The sequence below is a fragment of the Drosophila suzukii genome, chromosome 2L (genome assembly GCF_043229965.1).
Source record: "Drosophila suzukii chromosome 2L, CBGP_Dsuzu_IsoJpt1.0, whole genome shotgun sequence".
Classification (NCBI taxonomy): domain Eukaryota; kingdom Metazoa; phylum Arthropoda; class Insecta; order Diptera; family Drosophilidae; genus Drosophila; species Drosophila suzukii.
In genome coordinates, this window is record NC_092080.1 from 25,659,004 (window position 1) to 25,683,434 (window position 24,431).

Sequence of the window (24,431 nt, forward strand, 5' to 3'; positions counted from 1 at the left end):
GTACAGCAGGCCATAAATGCACATGTCCACGCATCAACTAGCTTCACGCTATTCGAAGTTATGTTTGGGATGCGAATGAAAAACAGCTCTAGTGCCGAACTCCTAAAGATCCTTGAAGATGAGATGATAATAAATCAACAAGTAGAAGGTAACGAAATTTGGAAAGAAACTCGTCACCAAATCGAAAAAGCTCAAGAGATCTACAAGAAGAACTTTGACAAGAAGAGAAAAGGACATCATCGTTATCAGTTGGGTGATCTGGTTGCCATCAAGGTGACGCAGTTTATAACCGGCAAAAAGATAGCCAACAAATACATGGGGCCATATGAAGTCATACAGGTTAAACGCAACAGCAGGTATGATGTAAACAAAGCAGCCGATTTTGAGGGTCCACTACAAACGTCTACTAGCGCTGACTTCATGAAGCTGTGGCGCTATGCTAGCAACGAAGAGGAAGATAAAAACCTTTTAACTGAAGAGGACGAGGCATCTGGGACAGATGTTTTGCAGGATGGCCGAATGTGAGCTGGTAGATTGGACATAGGTTGGCAGTCCTTATAACGCTGCGTTCTGAAATGATATTCGATAGTCCATCACCATCAGCCGAATCAAGAGACAGAGAAGTTGTGAAAGAAAGTCGTTGGTCGAAAAGTAGTAATTTCAGTCGCAAAATCAGTTGAAAAGTCGCGTTAATCAATATCAAAACTTATGTAACCTTCGGGCGAGGCCAAGCCGGGAGAATACTTTGCGGGCGTAAGTCTTGGGTCTCGCGTCGGAGGCGAAAAATCCACCGGGATGGACCTTCGGGCGAGGCCAAGCCGGGAGAATACTTGGCGGGCGTTAGGTAACACGAGGGTGGGGCCGCGCACGAGCCCCAGAACGACGAAGGAGCTAGGATTGCGGATAAGGCGGGAAGGGTGTCCACGCGCAAATCCCAAAACTACGGAAGAGGTAGGAAAACCCGGGATTCCGGATAAGGCGGGAAGGGTGTCCACGCGCGAATCCCAAACCCACGGAAGACGTAGGAAAAACCAGGATTCCGGATAAGGCGGGAAGGGTGTCCACGCGCAAATCCCAAAACTACGGAAGAGGCAGGAAAAACTAGGATTCCGGATAAGGCGGGAAGGGTGTCCACGCGCAAATTCTAAAAACTACAGAGGTAGGAAAACTAGGCTTGCGGATAATGCGGTAAGGGTGTCCACGCTCAAATCCGAAAACTACGGAAAAAGCAGGAAAACTAGGATTCCGGATAAGGCGGGAAGGGTGTCCACGCGCAAATCCCAAAACTACGGAAGAGGCAGGAAAACTAGGATTCCGGATAAGGCGGGAAGAATGTCCACGCGCAAATCCCAAAAACTACAGAGGTAGGAAAACTAGGCTTACGGATAAGGCGGGAAGGGTGTCCACGCGCAAATCCCAAAACTTCGGAGGCAGGAAAACTACCGGACCGAACGGGAAGGGGGTTCACATTCAGGTCCGAAGTAGCAATGTGAACGGGGTAAGGTTAGGTTAGACTTGGTGCCTGACTATGAGAGGGAAACACACGATCGAGAGGTTTAATTATATATTCTTTTCCGTTTATTCAATTTATCCTCACTCGGGTCCGCTACACCGTTTTGAGCACATGAGAATCTGGTCGTACTAACCTCTGTTGACTTGTTTACATATAAATGTGTGTCTTGAAACCTTCCGCGTAACTACCGCATAAAACTTGGTCGCCTTCAGTTGTCAGAGCACGCGCGATCAGAAGGCGGAGAGGCGTCAGGCGTCCAGGCTGGCCTGTGCTGCGATTCCCCACCAGCGGAAAAGTTCGAGGGGCACACGTGACATTCGAAGCCTCGCTAGGCCGTGTCCAGATCACACGTCTTACCAGTTCCGCGATCCCGAAAGAAGAGAGAGACGCCACGATCGCTTTGTGACCGTCTTCCATTTTCCGCCCTTTTCCTCCATTCGGGATTTCTAGTATTTTCCTACTACTGGTATTTTAGCTCTTTTGCTTGTCTAGTATTAAACATGTCTTGATGAACTATCGGTTGGCGTTGCCACCCCGGGTTCTGAACTTAGCTATAACTTTTTTATTCTTAATTCGACTTAACAAACAAACATTGATCTTAAAATTATTCCGCGGTTCGTGCGCTTACCGTGCGGGGTTACTCGCCCCGGCGATGCTGTCGTCGATCGTGTCGGAGGTGTCCTCCGCATAGTAGGGCTTAAGCTGCGATATATTGACGATCCGTCGTCGTCGGTCTCCCGGACGCCACAGGCGTACCAAGATGGGAGACGTAAACTTCGCGACGGTATATGGACCGTCGTATTTGGGAGCGAGTTTGGCGGCGAATCCCTCAGGCGCTTTTGATAAGGAATGTTGTCGCAGCCACACTTGACTCCCTAGCGTTGGTCTCGATTCGCGCCTTCGAAGGTTATAGTGCCTCGCCTGCTCTAGAGATGCACGTTGTAGATTCGATCGTACGATGTCGAAGATTCCTTCGAGATGCGACGCCATGTCTTCGGGACCTGTATGTATGACCCCCGATCCAGGGGTAAATTCGTCGTACAGCATCGCAGGTAAGCGTAACTCCCGTCCCTGAGTGAGAAATGCGGGAGTGTAGCCCGTCGAGTCCGACATGCGAGGAAAATCTCCGGCAACATACTATCCCAAGAACTTTGGTCGTCTTCTGACAGCTGAGATATCAGCGTCTTTACCGTACGGTTGGTCCCCTCGGTGGGATTCTCCTGTGGACAATACGGAGCTGTGTACTGGACTTCCACGCCGAGTTTAGTAAAGTAGTCTTTTAGCCCGACTTGTGAATTGGGTTCCATTGTCCCACACGAACTTCCGGGGGACGCCCACTCGTCCGAGTATGCGTTCCCGAAACGCTTTCTGTACTAAAGCGGTGGTGGCTTTCCGGATAGGAACCAACTCTACCCATTTGGAGAACGCGTCGTGGAAAACAAGAAGCATGGAGTTTCCCTGTTTCGAACGGGGCAGTGGACCTACGAAGTCAGCACAAAGAATGTCAAAGGCTTCGCTTATGTCAAAGTGCTGCTTTGGTCTGAACGGTCTTAAATTTCTGGCACGACTCGCAGTGCCGCAGTGGTTTGCGTCGCGGTACATGCCGGGCCAGAAATATCTCTGTGACAGGCGGTTAATCGTCTTTCGGACCCCAAGTGTCCTGCGGTCGGGGAATCATGACACTCGTATAAGACGCGGGCTCTATGGGGCTTGGGTACACAGAGTCGTCGGCTCGGTAACCCATGTTCCTGTATAGCTGGCCGTTCTCTAGCGTATAGTCCGTGAACTTCCCAGGCTCGTCGAGTACCTTGTTCTTCATCTTACCGATGGTCCTCGAGCTCGACAGCGCCTTGAAGTGCCTCACAGGGCTGTCGCGAAAGCGTATCGGCCACGACATTCAGCTTTCCTCGTCGGTAGCGCACGTCGAATTGGAACTGTTGCAGTTCTAAAGCCCAGCGCGCTATTCGGCCGGAAGGACTCTCAATAGAATTTAACCATTTAAGAGCCAAGTGGTCGGTAATGACTTCGAATCGGTATCCCTCCAAGTAACACTGCATCTTCCTGATGGCCCAGACGATGGCCAGACACTCTTTCTCTGTCGTCGTATAGTTATGTTCCGCAGGAGTTAGTCGGCGGCTAGCGTATGCGATGACCTTCTCTAAACCCTCGATGTCCTGAGATAACACCGCTCCTAAGTCGACGTAACTCGCGTCAGTCTGCAAAACAAACTTCTGGTTGAAATCCGGACAACCCAACACGGGGGCGGTGATCAGGCATCTTCTAATATCATCCAAGGCGGTTTGCTGTTCCGGTCTCCAAGTCCACTTTCGACCTTTCTTCAGTAGCGCGGTCACTGTATGTACGATGGTTGTTGGTTGGAAGTGTTGTTCCTCCGTAGCGCTAATGACAATAATGTCATCTAAATAAGCGAAGGCGACCGGCTCCATCTCCGCCCCGATTACGCTATCCAGAGCACGTTGGAAGGTGGCGCTGGCGGAGTGCAGCCCAAAGGGCATGACCTTCCATTGGTATAGTCCCCGCCCTGGAACGGTGAAGGCCGTGTATTGGCGACTATCCCTGGCCATGGGTATTTGCCAATAACCGTTTTTCAGATCCAACGTGGAGATGTACCGTGCTTGACGCAACCTCTCCAGGATGTGATTGATCCTCGGGACCGGGTAGGCGTCGGGCACCGAGTGTGCGTTCAACTGTCGGTAGTCAACGAACATGCGCCAATCGCCAGCCTTTTTCTTCACCAAAACGATTGGTGCGCTGTGTGGGCTCCTGGAAGGCTCGATGGCTACGGAGCGGAGCAGCTCTTCTACTTGGGTATCGATGACTTGTTGCATCGCGGGGCTCCTGGGATAATACCTTTGCTTCAATTTTTTATCGTCGCGAATGCCGATACGGTGTTCGGCTACATGCGATACCCGCTGGAGACTCTCGAACAAAGCTAACTCACGGTCGATGAGGCCTTGTTGCCCCAGGTTCAAAGGTACAATTTGTCGCTCTTCGTCGTGCTCTCCCGCTTCCATCCTTACGGGTATCCCAGTGTCGTCTGTCGTGGCCGTGGCCCGCGTAGGCGTCGGGCTGAGAACCTCTGGTCCTCCTTGTCTGGCAGTCCCCAATAAGACCTTAAACTCGACGGGGCGTACTGCTCCTCCTCGATCGTCCCTCGGTGGTATGAGCACTGGGAGTAATAACGAATCGCCTACCGCTTGTGGCTCAGGCTGCAAGTCAAGGGTGGCTTGCCCACATCGCTCGCGCGTTCCTGCGGTCTTGAGGAAATCCATCGCAAGTATCACTAGATCAAACATGGTGGGCATCACCAACATGGGTAAGAGTACTGTGGTGCCCGCCAACGTGACCGGAGTTCGCCACAATTTCGTCACGTTCAGACATGACCGACCGGCCAACGCTATTCTAGTGACCACATCCCGAACCTCGCCGGCGCGGGCGACCAGGCTTGTAAAACTTTCACTGGCGAAACTCCTCGATGCAACGGTATCAACGGTGGCTCCCTCCGACTTCTATCGCTGCCGTGATGAGCCCACCGTGTACCCTTAACGGGGGGTTTGCTGGGGTCGCTGACGTCCTCCGTTTCCCGAGGCATCCTGACGGCAGCACTCTATGGTTAGCACTCCTACTCGGCCACAATCCCAACAGAAGTCGCGGCGTGGGTTGGGACAGTCTCGACGGAAGTGTCCGTTCTCACCGCAGCGGCCGCAGGCCCGCTGCACGTCTACTCGTGAGGTTCCTTGCTCGATCATGCGGTGGGTCACGTGTCCTGCCTGTGCAGTACTCTCCGAGCTCCGGAAGGGGTTCGGCGACAGTCGAAGTTGCGATCCCTCGCGGCTTCCGCCCGTCACCCCTGGGGTTCCACATCGAATCAACTCGAGTTGTTTGACACTCTCGTACTCGGTAGCCATGTGGGTCAGCTGCTTCAATGACGCGAATTCGCCGCGCTTGATATACAGCCGATACTCGGGAGCCATGTTTTCGTACGCTCGGTACAACTCGGAAAGTTTTCCAAGAGGCGGACTGCAGATGGCTAGTGCGGAACCACCGTGCCGCCGGACAATCGAAGATTTCGGACATAGCCCGGGGGATCTCATCCGGATTTATCCTATATGTCGTCATCTTCTCCTCGAGAGCGGCGACGAGAGCCAACGGATCTGAGCTACCGTCGAACCGTAGGTTCCACTTATGCAACTTCTCGGGGAGCAAATGCTGAGTGGGAGTCGTGTTACCCCGTACATTTTGTTCCTGTAGGCCAGTGGCTGAGCGAACTTCTCCTGGCGGCACCCCGACGCCGTGTGTCGTTCCTGGATGTATCCCTCGATGACGCGTTGGAACCTTGATCGGCGCGGCGTCAGAGCCGACGGGGATCCGAAGGGACTCCGCAAATTGTCCCATCTCATCGTTCTTCCCCGCAGGGTTGGGGCTCGGGGCCCGACTGCTATACTGTTCCTGGAACTGAGCTAGTCGGGTCCACACCCGTTGTGGGAAGGATCCTGCGCTGACTAGGTTAGCGAACGCCTCCCTGGCCTCCTCGACGGTACCATCCGCTTTAAAGCCAAACTCAACGGCGAGTAAGTTGAGTTCGTCTTTTCGGCGAGCATATATCCAGCGAACTCCTACACCAGTGTTCTTGATAAAATCGGCTTCTTCGGACTCACCGTCTGATTCCTTAGGGGTACTCATCGTCTTATTTTCCTGGGCGGACTTCCTTCTTAATTCCTCCTATTCCTTCCCGACTCTGGGTAGGGGCAGTCGTCTCGACTCTCCGGGCGACTCTTCCCTTTTCACGGTGGTTCTTTAGCCCACTTGGCCAAATCTATAGCTAGTCTCGGCGTCCCTGTTCGGGGGCTAATTGTAAGGATGCTTTCTCGGCTGGGGTACAGATCTCAGACGGATCCAAGAGTCCTTTACAAGAAAATTAGTAAATCACCGAAACACCGGACTAGAGGGTTCCACTCCACAGGGGATCGGGTAGCTTTGACCGGATGTCCTTATTTACGTCGAGGAAAAGGCAGATGACGTTGGTTATGCAGAGTCCAATTCCTGGGCTACGACCTAACGGGCTAGCCGGAGTCTTGTACTTCGTGTCAGAGGCGAAAAATCCACCGGGCTTGACCTTCGGGCGAGGCCAAGCCGGGAGGGTATTTTGTGAGTGTAAGTCTTGTGTTTCTCGTCGGAGGCGAAAAATCCACCGGGCTTGACTTTCGGGCGAGGCCAAGCCGGGAGAATACTTGGCGGGCGTTAGGTAGCACGAGGGTGGGGCCGCGCACGAGCCCCAGAACGACGAAGGAGCGAGGATTGCGGATAAGGCGGGAAGGGTGTCCACGCTCAAATCCGAAAACTACGGAAAAGGCAGGAAAACTAGGATTCCGGATAAAGCGGGAAGGGTGTCCACGCGCAAATCCCAAAACTACGGAAGAGGCAGGAAAACTAGGATTCCGGATAAGGCGGGAAGAATGTCCACGCGCAAATCCCAAAAACTACAGAGGTAGGAAAACTAGGCTTACGGATAAGGCGGGAAGGGTGTCCACGCGCAAATCCCAAAACTTCGGAGGTAGGAAAACTACCGGACCGAACGGGAAGGGGGTTCACATTCAGGTCCGAAGTAGCAATGTGAACGGGGTAAGGTTAGGTTAGACTTGGTGCCTGACTATGAGAGGGAAACACACGATCGAGAGGTTTAATTATATATTCTTTTCCGTTTATTCAATTTATCCTCACTCGGGTCCGCTACACCGTTTTGAGCACATGAGAATCTGGTCGTACTAACCTCTGTTGACTTGTTTACATATAAATGTGTGTCTTGAAACCTTCCGCGTAACTACCGCATAAAACTTGGTCGCCTTCAGTTGTCAGAGCACGCGCGATCAGAAGGCGGAGAGGCGTCAGGCGTCCAGGCTGGCCTGTGCTGCGATTCCCCACCAGCGGAAAAGTTCGAGGGGCACACGTGACATTCGAAGCCTCGCTAGGCCGTGTCCAGATCACACGTCTTACCAGTTCCGCGATCCCGAAAGAAGAGAGAGACGCCACGATCGCTTTGTGACCGTCTTCCATTTTCCGCCCTTTTCCTCCATTCGGGATTTCTAGTATTTTCCTACTACTGGTATTTTAGCTCTTTTGCTTGTCTAGTATTAAACATGTCTTGATGAACTATCGGTTGGCGTTGCCACCCCGGGTTCTGAACTTAGCTATAACTTTTTTATTCTTAATTCGACTTAACAAACAAACATTGATCTTAAAATTATTCCGCGGTTCGTGCGCTTACCGTGCGGGGTTACTCGCCCCGGCGATGCTGTCGTCGATCGTGTCGGAGGTGTCCTCCGCATAGTAGGGCTTAAGCTGCGATATATTGACGATCCGTCGTCGTCGGTCTCTCGGACGCCGCAGGCGTACCAAGATGGGAGACGTAAACTTCGCGACGGTATATGGACCGTCGTATTTGGGAGCGAGTTTGGCGGCGAATCCCTCAGCCGCTTTTGATAAGGAATGTTGTCGCAGGCACACTTGACTCCCTAGCGTTGGTCTCGATTCGCGCCTTCGAAGGTTATAGTGCCTCGCCAGCTCTAGAGATGCACGTTGTAGATTCGATCGTACGATGTCGAAGATTCCTTTGAGATGCGACGCCATGTCTTCGGGATCTGTATGTATGACCCCCGATCCAGGGGTAAATTCGTCGTACAGCATCGCAGGTAAGCGTAACTCCCGTCCCTGAGTGAGAAATGCGGGAGTGTAGCCCGTCGAGTCCGACATGCGAGGGAAGTCTTTGGCAACATACTATCCCAAGAACTTTGGTCGTCTTCTGACAGCTGAGATATCAGCGTCTTTACCGTACGGTTGGTCCCCTCGGTGGGATTCTCCTGTGGACAATACGGAGCTGTGTACTGGACTTCCACGCCGAGTTTAGTAAAGTAGTCTTTTAGCCCGACTTGTGAATTGGGTTCCATTGTCCCACACGAACTTCCGGGGGACGCCCACTCGTCCGAGTATGCGTTCCCGAAACGCTTTCTGTACTAAAGCGGTGGTGGCTTTCCGGATAGGAACCAACTCTACCCATTTGGAGAACGCGTCGTGGAAAACAAGAAGCATGGAGTTTCCCTGTTTCGAACGGGGCAGTGGACGTACGAAGTCAGCACAAAGAATGTCAAAGGCTTCGCTTATGTCAAAGTGCTGCTTTGGTCTGAACGGTCTTAAATTTCTGGCACGACTCGCAGTGCCGCAGTGGTTTGCGTCGCGGTACATGCCGGGCCAGAAATATCTCTGTGACAGGCGGTTAATCGTCTTTCGGACCCCAAGTGTCCTGCGGTCGGGGAATCATGACACTCGTATAAGACGCGGGCTCTGTGGGGCTTGGGTACACAGAGTCGTCGGCTCGGTAACCCATGTTCCTGTATAGCTGGCCGTTCTCTAGCGTATAGTCCGTGAACTTCCCAGGCTCGTCGAGTACCTTGTTCTTCATCTTACCGATGGTCCTCGAGCTCGACAGCGCCTTGAAGTGCCTCACAGGGCTGTCGCGAAAGCGTATCGGCCACGACATTCAGCTTTCCTCGTCGGTAGCGCACGTCGAATTGGAACTGTTGCAGTTCTAAAGCCCAGCGCGCTATTCGGCCGGAAGGACTCTCAATAGAATTTAACCATTTAAGAGCCAAGTGGTCGGTAATGACTTCGAATCGGTATCCCTCCAAGTAACACTGCATCTTCCTGATGGCCCAGACGATGGCCAGACACTCTTTCTCTGTCGTCGTATAGTTATGTTCCGCAGGAGTTAGTCGGCGGCTAGCGTATGCGATGACCTTCTCTAAACCCTCGATGTCCTGAGATAACACCGCTCCTAAGCCGACGTAACTCGCGTCAGTCTGCAAAACAAACTTCTGGTTGAAATCCGGACAACCCAACACGGGGGCGGTGATCAGGCATCTTCTAATATCATCCAAGGCGGTTTGCTGTTCCGGTCTCCAAGTCCACTTTCGACCTTTCTTCAGTAGCGCGGTCACTGTATGTACGATGGTTGTTGGTTGGAAGTGTTGTTCCTCCGTAGCGCTAATGACAATAATGTCATCTAAATAAGCGAAGGCGACCGGCTCCATCTCCGCCCCGATTACGCTATCCAGAGCACGTTGGAACGTGGCGCTGGCGGAGTGCAGCCCAAAGGGCATGACCTTCCATTGGTATAGTCCCCGCCCTGGAACGGTGAAGGCCGTGTATTGGCGACTATCCCTGGCCATGGGTATTTGCCAATAACCGTTTTTCAGATCCAACGTGGAGATGTACCGTGCTTGACGCAACCTCTCCAGGATGTGATTGATCCTCGGGACCGGGTAGGCGTCGGGCACCGAGTGTGCGTTCAACTGTCGGTAGTCAACGAACATGCGCCAATCGCCAGCCTTTTTCTTCACCAAAACGATTGGTGCGCTGTGTGGGCTCCTGGAAGGCTCGATGGCTACGGAGCGGAGCAGCTCTTCTACTTGGGTATCGATGACTTGTTGCATCGCGGGGCTCCTGGGATAATACCTTTGCTTCAATTTTTTATCGTCGCGAATGCCGATACGGTGTTCGGCTACATGCGATACCCCCTGGAGACTCTCGAACAAAGCTAACTCACGGTCGATGAGGCCTTGTTGCCCCAGGTTCAAAGGTACAATTTGTCGCTCTTCGTCGTGCTCTCCCGCTTCCATCCTTACGGGTATCCCAGTGTCGTCTGTCGTGGCCGTGGCCCGCGTAGGCGTCGGGCTGAGAACCTCTGGTCCTCCTTGTCTGGCAGTCCCCAATAAGACCTTAAACTCGACGGGGCGTACTGCTCCTCCTCGATCGTCCCTCGGTGGTATGAGCACTGGGAGTAATAACGAATCGCCTACCGCTTGTGGCTCAGGCTGCAAGTCAAGGGTGGCTTGCCCACATCGCTCGCGCGTTCCTGCGGTCTTGAGGAAATCCATCCCAAGTATCACTAGATCAAACATGGTGGGCATCACCAACATGGGTAAGAGTACTGTGGTGCCCGCCAACGTGACCGGAGTTCGCCACAATTTCGTCACGTTCAGACATGACCGACCGGCCAACGCTATTCTAGTGACCACATCCCGAACCTCGCCGGCGCGGGCGACCAGGCTTGTAAAACTTTCACTGGCGAAACTCCTCGATGCCCCGGTATCAACGGTGGCTCCCTCCGACTTCTATCGCTGCCGTGATGAGCCCACCGTGTATCCTTAACGGGGGGTTTGCTGGGGTCGCTGACGTCCTCCGTTTCCCGAGGCATCCTGACGGCAGCACTCTATGGTTAGCACTCCTACTCGGCCACAATCCCAACAGAAGTCGCGGCGTGGGTTGGGACAGTCTCGACGGAAGTGTCCATTCTCACCGGAGCGGCCGCAGGCCCGCTGCACGCCTACTCGTGAGGTTCCTTGCTCGATCATGCGGTGGGTCACGTGTCCTGCCTGTGCAGTACTCTCCGAGCTCCGGAAGGGGTTCGGCGACAGTCGAAGTTGCGATCCCTCGCGGCTTCCGCCCGTCACCCCTGGGGTTTCACATCGAATCAACTCGAGTTGTTTGACACTCTCGTACTCGGTAGCCATGTGGGTCAGTTGCTTCAATGACGCGAGTTCGCCGCGCTTGATATACAGCCGATACTCGGGAGCCATGTTTTCGTACGTTCGGTACAACTGTTCCTTTTCTCGGTACCCGGCCTGTTGCATCTTCGTCCTGAGCTCGATCAGGTATGTTTTGAAAGACTCTCCTTTCCTCTGCATGTGGGTACGAATCTCATCCTCTAAACTTTCGAAATATCGAGGAGGTAGGAAGAAATCCAGGAATTCCCTCCGGAAAGTTTTCCAAGAGGCGGACTGCAGATGGCTAGTGCGGAACCACCGTGCCGCCGGACAATCGAAGATTTCGGACATAGCCCGGGGGATCTCATCCGGATTTATCCTATATGTCGTCATCTTCTCCTCGAGAGCGGCGACGAGAGCCAACGGATCTGAGCTACCGTCGAACCGTAGGTTCCACTTATGCAACTTCTCGGGGAGCAAATGCTGAGTGGGAGTCGTGTTACCCCGTACATTTTGTTCCTGTAGGCCAGTGGCTGAGCGAACTTCTCCTGGCGGCACCCCGACGCCGTGTGTCGTTCCTGGATGTATCCCTCGATGACGCGTTGGAACCTTGATCGGCGCGGCGTCAGAGCCGACGGGGATCCGAAGGAACTCCGCAAATTGTCCCATCTCATCGTTCTTCCCCGCAGGGTTGGGGCTCGGGGCCCGACTGCTATACTGTTCCTGGAACTGAGCTAGTCGGGTCCACACCCGTTGTGGGAAGGATCCTGCGCTGACTAGGTTAGCGAACGCCTCCCTGGCCTCCTCGACGGTACCATCCGCTTTAAAGCCAAACTCAACGGCGAGTAAGTTGAGTTCGTCTTTTCGGCGAGCATATATCCAGCGAACTCCTACACCAGTGTTCTTGATAAAATCGGCTTCTTCGGACTCACCGTCTGATTCCTTAGGGGTACTCATCGTCTTATTTTCCTGGGCGGACTTCCTTCTTAAATCCTCCTATTCCTTCCCGACTCTGGGTAGGGGCAGTCGTCTCGACTCTCCGGGCGACTCTTCCCTTTTCACGGTGGTTCTTTAGCCCACTTGGACAAATCTCTAGCTAGTCTCGGCGTCCATGTTCGGGGGCTAATTGTAAGGATGCTTTCTCGGCTGGGGTACAGATCTCAGACGGATCCAAGAGTCCTTTACAAGAAAATTAGTAAATCACCGAAACACCTGACTAGAGGGTTCCACTCCACAGGGGATCGGGTAGCTTTGACCGGATGTCCTTATTTACGTCGAGGAAAAGGCAGATGACGTTGGTTATGCAGAGTCCAATTCCTGGGCTACGACCTAACGGGCTAGCCGGAGTCTTGTACTTCGTGTCAGAGGCGAAAAATCCACCGGGCTTGACCTTCGGGCGAGGCCAAGCCGGGAGGGTATTTTGTGAGTGTAAGTCTTGTGTTTCTCGTCGGAGGCGAAAAATCCACCGGGCTTGACTTTCGGGCGAGGCCAAGCCGGGAGAATACTTGGCGGGCGTTAGGTAGCACGAGGGTGGGGCCGCGCACGAGCCCCAGAACGACGAAGGAGCTAGGATTGCGGATAAGGCGGGAAGGGTGTCCACGCTCAAATCCGAAAACTACGGAAAAGGCAGGAAAACTAGGATTCCGGATAAGGCGGGAAGGGTGTCCACGCGCAAATCCCAAAACTACGGAAGAGGCAGGAAAACTAGGATTCCGGATAAGGCGGGAAGAATGTCCACGCGCAAATCCCAAAAACTACAGAGGTAGGAAAACTAGGCTTACGGATAAGGCGGGAAGGGTGTCCACGCGCAAATCCCAAAACTTCGGAGGTAGGAAAACTACCGGACCGAACGGGAAGGGGGTTCACATTCAGGTCCGAAGTAGCAATGTGAACGGGGTAAGGTTAGGTTAGACTTGGTGCCTGACTATGAGAGGGAAACACACGATCGAGAGGTTTAATTATATATTCTTTTCCGTTTATTCAATTTATCCTCACTCGGGTCCGCTACACCGTTTTGAGCACATGAGAATCTGGTCGTACTAACCTCTGTTGACTTGTTTAGATATAAATGTGTGTCTTGAAACCTTCCGCGTAACTACCGCATAAAACTTGGTCGCCTTCAGTTGTCAGAGCACGCGCGATCAGAAGGCGGAGAGGCGTCAGGCGTCCAGGCTGGCCTGTGCTGCGATTCCCCACCAGCGGAAAAGTTCGAGGGGCACACGTGACATTCGAAGCCTCGCTAGGCCGTGTCCAGATCACACGTCTTACCAGTTCCGCGATCCCGAAAGAAGAGAGAGACGCCACGATCGCTCCGTGACCGTCTTCCATTTTCCGCCCTTTTCCTGCATTCGGGATTTCTAGTATTTTCCTACTACTGGTATTTTAGCTCTTTTGCTTGTCTAGTATTTAACATGTCTTGATGAACTATCGGTTGGCGTTGCCACCCCGGGTTCTGAACTTAGCTATAACTTATTTATTCTTAATTCAACTTAATGTTTATTGTAATTCACGGTATTTCTCTTAAAGCTATTATAAAAAATGTAATATTGATTGTGGCGCACGCGCCTTCTAGGCGGGTTCGTCACACATCGTATTTTGTAGTATCGGACTTATTTAATAGAATATATTCAATTTGATTGTTGTACTTTTTTGAAAAAATTTCATTATTAATGTCGGCATGTTTTTAGAACGAGAGGGTTATGTGGGACAACCACGATCAACATTACACATTTAAGCACCAACAAAAAATAGAAAAACTTTTAAACGCTATCTAAAAATAAATCATATGCGTTAATGAATGCATAATGTTTTATAAAAAACAAGAAAAATATTATTAAGTATACTTTTTAAATTTTTTTCTTAAATATTAACTGGAGTGCGGCCCCAATGGTATTCATATATGAAACACAAATTTGCAAAATTTGTAAAAACTGTTTATAAACATGCATCCAAAGCTGGATTGTCTTAAGCAAAGACATGATATATCTAAGAAAACTTCATATAAATACAATATTTTAAAATATTTATATTTTTAACAGTCAGAAAACGATTGCCTAATGGAGCCGGATAGCCAACTTTGTACGTAGCCAAGGGACAACTTGGAACATGTAATAAAGTACCTAAACTAAAGATAAGTAAATTTAATTGTAGTACTTATTTAAGTAAAAGGTTCAAATTTATTTTTTCAATAGCAATTACAAAATATTTTTAAGAAATCATATTTTAAAATGGGTTTTTAAGAAAATTGCTCATGTTACGAATGTCTATGTTGAAGTTGATACGGCAATAAAAGGTTGCAAAACCCAGATACTAACGTTTTGAAAACATTACCTACTTAATAGATCATTTAAGAATGTAAAACAATAAAAAGATTATTACATTTTAGGATCTTAAGCACTAAAAACAATAAAATATGTCTGCACTCCAAACAAACATTAGCAGAGCAAATGCCTGATGCCAGACGCACAGTTAAAGTGCTCTCCTCCTCGATTCTCATCCGAACGAAGCAGGTTGGCAATAAGCGCGCGGGCCATTTTCTATACGAAAAAATGTATTTTAGTGAAGAAAAATGTCTGAATCTGCAGTTGCAACTGCCGCTTCCCCAGTGGCTGCCCCGTCAGCGCCAGTTGAGAAGAAGGTGGCCACCAAAAAGGCATCTGGATCCGCTGGCCCAAAGGTGAAAAAGGCTGCTGCCCCGCCATCGCATCCGCCAACTCAACAAATGGTGGACGCATCTATCAAGAATTTGAAGGAACGTGCGGCCCATCGCTTCTGGCAATCAAGAAATACATCACTGCCACCTATAAATGCGATGCCCAGAAGCTTGCTCCATTTATCAAGAAATACTTGAAATCGGCCGTGGTAAATGGAAAGCTGATCCAAACAAAGGGAAAGGAGGCGTCTGGCTCATTTAAACTGTCGGCCTCCGCCAAGAAGGATCCGAAGCCGAAGCCTGCGTCTGCTGAGAAGAAGGTGAAAAGCAAGAAGGTAGCCGTCAAGAAGACCGGATCCACCGCCAAGAAAGCTGCCGCCGGAGCTGACGACAAGAAGCCCAAGGCTAAGAAGGCTGTTGCCACCAAAAAGACCGCAGAGAAGAAGAAAACCGAGAAGGCGAAGGCCAAGGATGCCAAGAAAACTGGAACCGTAAAGGCGAAGCCAGCAGCAGCCAAGGCCAAGTCGACCGCAGCGAAGCCAAAGGCGGCGAAAGCACCAAAGGCCAAGCCAGCGGCGTCTGTTAAGCCTAAAAAGGCTTTGAAGAAAGCAGCTGCTCCTGCTACTGCTAAAAAGCCAAAAGCCAAAACTACGGCGGCCAAGAAGTAAATTGTGCAAAAGTACAGTACCTGGTACCTGCTCGCAATCGCTATTTTAGATTTCGAAATCTGAAATTAGTTTAAACAAGCTCTTTTCAGGGCTACAACGTTCGTTAACAAGAGAAAGGAACTTTCAATTTAAAACTTAGTACATTTCACTTGTCCAATTATCTTGTTAGGCCGTTAGCATTTTTTTCACAGAAGTGTGGCTGCATTGATTTTAGCAGCTGTACCAGAGAGAGAGAGAATCTTAAAATGCAAGTCGCAGAATGTTCCTGGACTAGTATTGCAGAAATTCGTTATCAATAGATGATCATGATTTAATAACTATACTACAAAGCTCCAGAATAAGGTCTTCAAAAAAAAAAACTCAAATTGAACTTATATCACGAATTTGATTGGCAAATGGTATATTGAAAATGAAGTTTCTTTGGTAAAATGTGTTGTGGCCCTGAAAAGGGCCGTTTTGGATATTTCTCCCCATACGCAGCAAGAGTAAATTACTTGGAGCTGGTGTACTTGGTGACAGCCTTGGTTCCCTCACTGACGGCGTGCTTGGCCAACTCTCCGGGCAGGAGCAGGCGAACAGCCGTTTGGATCTCCCGACTGGTTATGGTCGAGCGCTTGTTGTAGTGAGCCAGACGAGACGCCTCGGCAGCAATGCGCTCGAAGATATCATTCACAAAGCTGTTCATGATGCTCATCGCCTTCGACGAAATACCGGTGTCAGGGTGGACCTGCTTCAGGACCTTGTAAATGTAGATGGCGTAGCTCTCCTTCCTCTTGCGCTTCTTCTTCTTATCGGTCTTGGTGATGTTCTTCTGGGCTTTGCCAGCCTTCTTGGCTGCTTTTCCACTATGATTTCACAAACACAACTCACTGATCATAATGGTGCCCAAGCGCGTTCATCTTTATACTTTTTTTCGAGCAATGTTTTCAGGTCTAAGGCACCCACCCCTAAATGAACGCGCAGGCAGGCGCAAAAGTATAAATATGTGGCTACCCGGGGCTCGTCGAGCATTCGTTTTCAGTGTGTAAAGTGAACTACATAAGTGAAATACTCGTAAAGAAAAATGTCTGGTCGTGGAAAAGGTGGCAAAGTGAAGGGAAAGGCAAAGTCCCGCTCTAACCGTGCCGGTCTTCAGTTCCCAGTGGGCCGTATTCACCGTTTGCTCCGCAAGGGCAACTATGCCGAGCGAGTTGGGGCCGGCGCTCCAGTTTACCTGGCTGCTGTGATGGAATATCTGGCCGCTGAGGTTCTCGAATTGGCTGGCAATGCTGCTCGTGACAACAAGAAGACTAGGATTATTCCTCGTCATCTGCAGCTGGCCATCCGCAACGACGAGGAGTTGAACAAACTGCTCTCCGGCGTCACCATTGCCCAGGGTGGAGTGTTGCCCAACATCCAGGCTGCTCTGTTGCCCAAGAAGACCGAGAAGAAGGCTTAAACGTTTTAAATGCGGAGCCAATTACATACTTGTACATAAAAAACAAACCCAACCGTCCTTTTCAGGACGACCAAGTTTTTACCAAAGAAGTAAAGATTTTTCAATACGTATATCATATTATTAAAACAAGAAAATACGATGAAATATCGATTGGGAAACAGATGTAGGTTTTGTATATGCGTTGGTCCTATAGCACTTGGTCAGAAATAAGATCTGGAATATTCTAAGAAGTTCGTCGCCAAAAAGACGCATTTCCTTTAATGCTGTATCTGCAAGCGGTACAGCTTCTACAAAACACTAACCTGAACTACCCATTTGAAATTTCATTTTGGTTTAATGCAATATGTATATGCAGTATCAACTTTCGAGTTCCCGGTCAGTAGGCCAATTAATCAAAAAATTATTTGAATTGGTTTCTCCTTCGAAAATTTGAATGGTGGTCCTGAAAAGGACCGATTGCTGAATGAAGTAACCGCCGAAGCCGTATAGGGTGCGGCCTTGCCTCTTTAAGGCGTACACAACATCCATGGCTGTGACAGTCTTCCTCTTGGCGTGTTCGGTGTAGGTGACGACATCGCGGATAACGTTCTCCAAGAACACCTTCAGAACGCCACGTGTTTCCTCGTAAATGAGTCCCGAGATGCGCTTTACACCGCCGCGACGAGCCAAACGGCGGATTGCTGGCTTAGTGATACCCTGGATGTTATCCCGCAGCACTTTGCGATGACGCTTGGCGCCTCCTTTTCCCAAGTGTTACATGCCCTAATGACTAACCACACTCCAATTGTTAAGGGCAAATCAGCAAAAACTCATGGGTGTCGCGTGGCAAGAGCATCGACCTGCTCGTAACCGTACTCTAGTAAGGTGGCAAAGTGCACCAGCCGGCCGTTGACTCCTAAAATAGGGGAAATAGAGAAACAGTACCCCTAGGTGGGAACACTTAGTTAACTCATCCAATATGGGGAGCTAGCGAAAGCTCTAGTCCGGTATAAAAGACCCCGGCCAAATAGAGAAGTCAGACAGAAATTGTTCTGATCTCCCCCGTGACAGTGGTCTAGAAGTACAACTACCATCAACACAGACCACGATTGGACGAAGGCTGGTGTCCAGAAGGATGTCTTGACAGTTTCCCTAGGATCAACTTCACTCAGGAGAAAGTCCTGATTACTGGTCCTGCGATCGACCACATTCTAGAGGAAGTCAACCTGCAACAAATCTTGAAGGACGAAAAGAACTAGTGAACCAAGTGCATGGCCTAAGGACCCCAAGATGGGCAGCAAAACGTCCAAAGTGGCCGGCAGCACCGTTAATGTGATTAACACCGTAGAGATCGTTGACCACAAGAACGATATCCAAGATGTCAACAGGACCATGAAGCTCATCGTTGGACTACTCCTAGTCCTAGTGATCCTTAAGGTTGTTAAGATGTACAAGCGCTCTGTTCAGAGACGCCGCGACCAACATCACGCCCTGGAGAAAGTGGTGATCCACATCGGAACATAAGCCGAGTAGTTGCAGTGAAGTGAAACAACAAAAAGACAATAAAAACCAATAAAAGGCAAATAAACTGCATTCAAAATTAACAAAAACTAAATCACCAAAAACAATTACAAACAATTTGCGAATACATGCATTTCTGAATGCAAGTGTAAACAGAACGATCAAATACATACGTGAACAAGAAATTGGAGCTGCACCGACCAGCCCCAGCTCGAGCATTGGAACTGACGTGCGCCGCAGTGGAACTCTCATACGATGCATGTATACATACATATCTATACAGCGATAGTGTTATTTTTTTTGTGTAACGTAATTTTTGTGTTTTGTTTTTGTAAGCCGCCCTCAAGCCTTGCACGTATATATATATATATAAACCAATTATAAAATCTCCCAAAGCCCAGGATCCGGAGCGTCGAGATCTCATCGCCCTGGATTAAAAGGAGGGTAAGTTCGTCGGAACACGGTTCCTATCTTATATAAATGAATATCTTGTGAGGAGTTGAATAACTCCCCACAAATAGAAGCAGCAGCAGATGGCCGGCCGCTTACCAGTTACGCGGCGAATTCGAGTAGTAACGGCGCGGTGAGGAGAGTTTGGAGACTTGGATGGAGAACGAGAGAGTTTGGAGACCAAGGATGGAGAGCGAGAGAGTTTGGAGACCAAGGATGGAGATCGAGAGAGTTTGGAGACCAAGGACGGAGAGCGAGAGAGTTTGGAGACCAAGCATGGAGATCGAGAGAGAATGGAGACTTCGCGGGCAAGGCAAGAGTGCCGTGTGCAAAAACAGGATAACGGAACTCCACCGGACTTTGGACTCTCCCGTGAACTTTGGACCGGGAGAGGAAGTGCCACATCTCGACAGAGGAGCGGCACACAGACGTGCCACAAGCATCACGGGAACCAGCGGGATGGCAGCAGTGGGCGGAGCATCGATTGGAAGCGGTACGTGAAGGACAAGTGGGTCAACCAGGAGTCACGGACTTTGGACCCAGAGTGGAGAGATCCAGCGGGCCGTGCGCAAAAGGGAAATAACGGTTCCCGGAGGCTCTATATAAGGCCGCAGAGCGCTGGCAGCTGGTTCAGTCGATCACGAGGAGTCAAACCTTCAAGATCAGTTAAAGTACCAAGTAAACAGTCAGTCAAGCCAATAATCTACGAGGGAGCTACAACCAAGCGAGTCGTCGGAAGCAGCACCGTGGGAAGCACACAAGGAGCAAGATCGCCACGTCGAGACGTTCGGGATTGAGACATCAGGAATCTCCGAATTGAGACACAGGTGGCTGAGTTCTGGAAGGCGTCACGCGGCTAAGTCAAGGCGTTTGTTTTCCAACTTTGTCACGACCACACCCTGGCGAGTCGCCCGGCGGGTCTGTCAGAGACAAGCAAAAGAGTCCTACGACGAAGAACCGTCAGCCTGGGGAGGAAAGTTGTCTGTGACCCAGTGTACCTTGCCCGACCAAGCAGGACCTGGCGTGACGGACGAGCGGTAGATCGATTTGTGGTTTCAAGAGGCGGCCGCCTGGAGAGCCCTGCGATTACCGGCGAAGTTCCCGAACAGCGATCGCCCAACTCCCCGAGTGCCAGAACGACGAGATACTGGTCAGAAGACAGCGCAGAGGACATCGACAGCGACGCCAGCAGACATTTCCGGCAGCCACGTTACCATCGCCGCGCGGAACTCATTGGGGAGCGCAGGAGCGTCGCGGACGTCACGCATTAGGGTGAAGCCGGGTGGAACGTTCGTCTGCGCTAGGCGTAAAGCGAAGTGAACCGCTAGACAGCTTCCTGGCGGCTGCCTTGACTGTCAGCGCGAACTGAGCAAGAACCTAGCGGGACAGAGCAAGGGACAGGTATTGCCTCGAAAGGCGTCAACCTGGAGAGCAAGGCTTGTTCACCCTAGTCTGAGAACGGTGACGCTTCCCTAAGCCCACAAGGCCAAACTCTCTGCGGGTCGAAGGCGCAACAAGCGACCCCGAGGCAGCGCGTCGGCAAGCAAGCGGAGGCGGCCACTACGAGCGTCCCGAAGCCCAGGATCCAGTGGAAGCCGAGTCAACGCGTCGAGGAGCCAGAAAGAGGTGCGCCAGCAGCCGGCGGAACCAGAGCCAGGAGATACCGAAGCCACACACCCGCTGTACTAATACCACGAGAATAAATCCCACTGTTACCATTTGAACCCCTTTGTTTTCTCACTGATCTACGGGCAATCACGTTTTGCATAAATTAATTAATGGTGATGTTGACTCTCCCTTCCTTCTTAGTTCCCTCAACTGGAATGTACCCTGTAGAACAGTTCGTCGTTTTCGTCCGTTGTCCCTGCCAATTTGTAGATCCAATTATGCCCTTCATGATCCTTTTCGGGTTCTTTGTGACGACTATAATGCACTGTGTCACGTCTTACTGTTTGATAGCCCTAATGCAACTAATTATGATAAACTTATGTATTTTCTATCTTCCAATAATTTGTAAATTTCTATGTTACTAGCCATTCTATGTGAGCATGTATTTTAAACTGTCTATTGTTATGTCGTCTTTTTCCATGTCCGCGATTTCGTTTACTTGCCCAAATCGGTTTAGGGCTCCGCGCGTAACAAGCATTGCTTGGTGTCGTAAGGGCCACTTGTTTGTACTGACCATAGTGCATCAACGTCCAAGAATATAAATTTGGTGGGTCGAACACACAATCTTCTGAGCTAGCCGCACGAATCTCGTAGCGAGCAGACACACAAAATCAGTTCGTTACATCTGGCGCCCAACGTGATTGTCCCAACAGTGAGAACAGCACAACAAAAATGGGAAAGAAGTGGATTTACCGCCTCAAGAAGGAGGAGTTCGCCCATGTCGCACAGAGGCTTAATGTCGCCCTGGAGGGCAGGCTAGAAGACATGAGGAAGGCACTGTCGGAATACTATTCAGAAACAGAGAACGACCCACAACTTGTCGACATCTGGGCCGAGCTGGAAGCAACATACCACGACAGAGCCGGCCCAAGCATTACGTTAACAAACGCTGAAGTGGAAAACCTGAGCTTTGACAACATGCAAAAAGAGGCCCACAGGAGAGAGTCAAGCCACGATAAGAAAACAACAGCGCTGACCCCGAGACCAAGCCAGTCGGACTATGCGAAGGTCGCTAAACAGGTCCGCGAATGGTCGTTCAGGTTCGACGGGGCGGAAAAACCATTTGAGTTCCTGGAACAGGTAGAATGGTCCGCCAACACGTACGGCTTGGACCTTGATATGATCCCTCGAGCGATGCCGGAGTTGCTTAAAGTAAGGACGTTGAAATGGTTAATCGCCAACAACAAGCAATGGAGAACCTGGGCAGAGTTCATAGAAAGCTTCCACACCTATTTTCTGCCAAGAGATTTCTTCACCAGGCTAGCGGACCAGGTCCGGCAACGGAAGCAAGGCTTCAGCGAGTCGTTCAAGGACTACATGATCGACATGCAGACGATGGTGAGGCCACTTAACTACTCTACGAAAAAAACGTTTAGGGTCATTAAAGAGAACTGCACACCAAGCCTACGGATTTTCTTAAGAGCATACAAAGTGTCGGACCTGGATAGCCGATGAGTACGAAGAACTTGAAAAGGAACGGGAAGTTTTCGCACAGGAGAACAAGTTATCAAAGACCAAGTCGGCGTCACCAACGCAGGTGACATGCAGAAGATGCGAGGAGACAGATAACCAATGGCCACCACCACACCAAGCCAGACGACAGCAAGCAACAGACGCACCACGCGGAGGTCATTGGACACCACCCATACAGCAACAGCGACAGCCAAACAATACCGTGTGGAGGCCGCCAAGAAACACACAGAGGCCACAAGATGCCACCCATATCACAGACCCGCAGGAGGCCTGTCGAAAATGCGGTGGGAACGGACACTGGGCTAGAGGATGTCGAAACCAGCGGCTGTTATTTTGCTGGATATGCGGCAAGGTGGGTGTCAGGGGCGCCGATTGCTGCCAATGATCGGGAAATGGCCAGCGATCTCAGCCGCAGAGAGGCGAGCGGGGATCGCACAATGCCACCTCTCCAAACTAACGGGCAAGCTAATCGAGGAGGGGCAACAGTTGTCCGCAGCTGTGATGATTGGTGGGAACAGCTACAAAGCGACAATCGACACCGGAGCAACGGCAAGCTTCGTTAGCGAAGAATTGGCGGACAATATTGCTGCTCTAGGAAGGATTACAAAGACGAGACGGCAAGTTAGGTTGGCAGATGGAAGGTGCGGCGGAATTGATGCGCAGCTCGAGGTGAAGGTCAAATTCGGCAACAAACAAGTGACCATGAGCCTGTTGATTTTACCCGGAGTAGTGGATCCACTAGTGTTGGGATGGAACTTCCTGAAACAAGTCGGAACCGAGATAAGGTGTGCTGGACACGAGATAATAATACCAGCCAGGAACCGACACAATGGATGGCTCGAGGAGAAGCTATCAGTAGCAGTCGTTCAACAAGTAAACGAGTTGGACGATACTACAGCGTTCCTTGAAGCAGGGCTGGCAGACTTCAGCACAATGACGGGAACATCGAATATGGCAGAACACCAGATCAAAATGAAGGATGACAAGCCAATCAAGCAGAGATACTACCCCAAGAACCCGAAAATTCAAGGGGAAATCAACGCAAAGGAGGACGAGCTTCTCCGAATGGGGTTCATAGAGCATTCAAAAAGCCCATACAGCTCCCCCATCGTGATGGTGAAAAAGAAGACAGGCAAGTGAAGACTGTGTGTCGACTTCAGGCAGATCAACGCGAAGTCAGTGTAGGATGCCTACCCACTGGACGAGCTACGGAGACCCCTGAGGAAAATGCCAACAAACTAAGAGAGGTATTCGAGATCGTGCGGAGAAATATGGAAAAGGCGTCCCAGGACCAAGCCAGACACTACAATCTGAGAAGGAGGCAATGGTCACCAGCGGTGGGCGACATAGTGTGGGCCAAGGAACATCACCTGTCCAAAGCGGCTGAAGGATTCGCTGCAAAACTTGCCCCGAGGTACGATGGCCCTTACCAGGTTGTAGATTTCGTCTCTCCAGTGATCTGTAAAATTCGCCACACACAGTCGAAGAAAGAAAGGACAGTTCACGTTGGCGAGCTCAAGCAACAACAAAACGAGCAGACAGCAGAAACGAAAGATTGTCTAACGGCCGTCGTCAGGCCGAAGCGAGAGTCATCCATACGCCACACGGAAAGGACAATCAGGATAGCACAAGGACATGGATAAGGATTTCTCGTTAATCCAGACAGCGACGCCAAAGGATTATGCGTCAGGCCGAAGCGAGAGTCATCCAAACGCCACGCAGAAAGATCAACCATAAATATAGGTCACAAGGATACGGGCAACGAGTAGGGATCGAACCACAAGGCAGCAGGATTCAGCGTCGGGCAGTTGCCAGAGTCATCCGCGATCACGCCAGGCGGAAAGGACACTTAGAAAACGGCACAAGGATACGGGCAACGTGTAGGGATCCAACCGCAAGGCAGCAGGATTCAGCATCGGGCAGTTGCCAGAGTCATCCGCGATTACGCCAGGCGGAAGGGACACTTACAAAACAGCACAAGGATACGGGTAACATATAGGGATCAACCCGCAATGCAACAGGATTCAGCGTCGGGCAGTTGCCAGAGTCATCCGCGATTACGCCAGGCGGAAGGGACACGTACAAAACACTACAAGGATACGGGTAACATGTAGGGATCCACCCGCAAGGCAACAGGATTCAGCGTCGGGCAGTTGCCAGAGTCATCCGCGATAACGCCAGGCGGAAGGGACACTTACAAAACGGCACAAGGATACGGGTAACGTATAGGGATCCACCCGCAAGGCAACAGGATTCAGCGTCGGGCATTTGCCAGAGTCATCCGTGGTTAGGCCAGGTGGGAAGGACACGGACAAGGTCGACAACAACACTAGCAAAAGCACATCACTTCAACAAGGATACCCCAACAATACCCTAAATGTGCCCAAAGGACACCCGAAGGATACCCGAAGGACACCCCAAAAATACCTCTAAGTGTGCCCAAAGGATACCAGAAAGACACCTCAAGGATACCCCAATAATGCCCCAAGGATACCACCCAGGAACGCCC

The 24,431-nt window shown here is 50.7% G+C and overlaps 6 protein-coding genes across 6 annotated transcripts; 2 read left to right on the forward strand and 4 right to left on the reverse strand.

The window, feature by feature from the left end:
- Positions 1-2,137: 2,137 nt before the first annotated feature.
- LOC139352206 (uncharacterized) lies at positions 2,138-2,626 on the reverse strand. The gene has a single exon (XM_070994291.1). It carries the CDS (start codon positions 2,624-2,626, stop codon positions 2,138-2,140), a length of 489 nt encoding a protein of 162 aa, XP_070850392.1.
- Positions 2,627-7,795: 5,169 nt separating this feature from the next.
- LOC139352207 (uncharacterized) lies at positions 7,796-8,284 on the reverse strand. Its single transcript, XM_070994292.1, has one exon. The coding sequence runs from the start codon at positions 8,282-8,284 to the stop codon at positions 7,796-7,798; it is 489 nt and encodes a 162-aa protein (XP_070850393.1).
- Positions 8,285-14,641: 6,357 nt separating this feature from the next.
- Positions 14,642-15,393, forward strand: LOC139352208 (histone H1-like). Its single transcript, XM_070994293.1, has 2 exons — positions 14,642-14,797; positions 14,857-15,393. The coding sequence occupies exons 1-2, from the start codon at positions 14,642-14,644 to the stop codon at positions 15,391-15,393; spliced, it is 693 nt and encodes a 230-aa protein (XP_070850394.1).
- A 239-nt stretch (positions 15,394-15,632) lies between these two features.
- LOC139352209 (histone H2B-like) lies at positions 15,633-16,404 on the reverse strand. The gene is made up of 2 exons (XM_070994294.1): positions 16,301-16,404; positions 15,633-16,238 (listed from the first exon to the last, which is right to left on the reverse strand). The coding sequence occupies exons 1-2, from the start codon at positions 16,402-16,404 to the stop codon at positions 15,884-15,886; spliced, it is 459 nt and encodes a 152-aa protein (XP_070850395.1). The 3' UTR covers positions 15,633-15,883.
- A 52-nt stretch (positions 16,405-16,456) lies between these two features.
- Positions 16,457-16,857, forward strand: LOC139355176 (histone H2A-like). Its single transcript, XM_070999540.1, has one exon. It carries the CDS (start codon positions 16,457-16,459, stop codon positions 16,829-16,831), a length of 375 nt encoding a protein of 124 aa, XP_070855641.1. The 3' UTR covers positions 16,832-16,857.
- A 331-nt stretch (positions 16,858-17,188) lies between these two features.
- LOC139352210 (histone H4-like) lies at positions 17,189-17,575 on the reverse strand (the record flags this gene model as incomplete). The annotated part of the gene is made up of 1 exon (XM_070994295.1): positions 17,189-17,575. A coding segment is annotated over one exon (387 nt), but the record flags the coding sequence as incomplete, so codon positions are not given.
- Between the last annotated feature and the right edge of the window lie 6,856 nt (positions 17,576-24,431).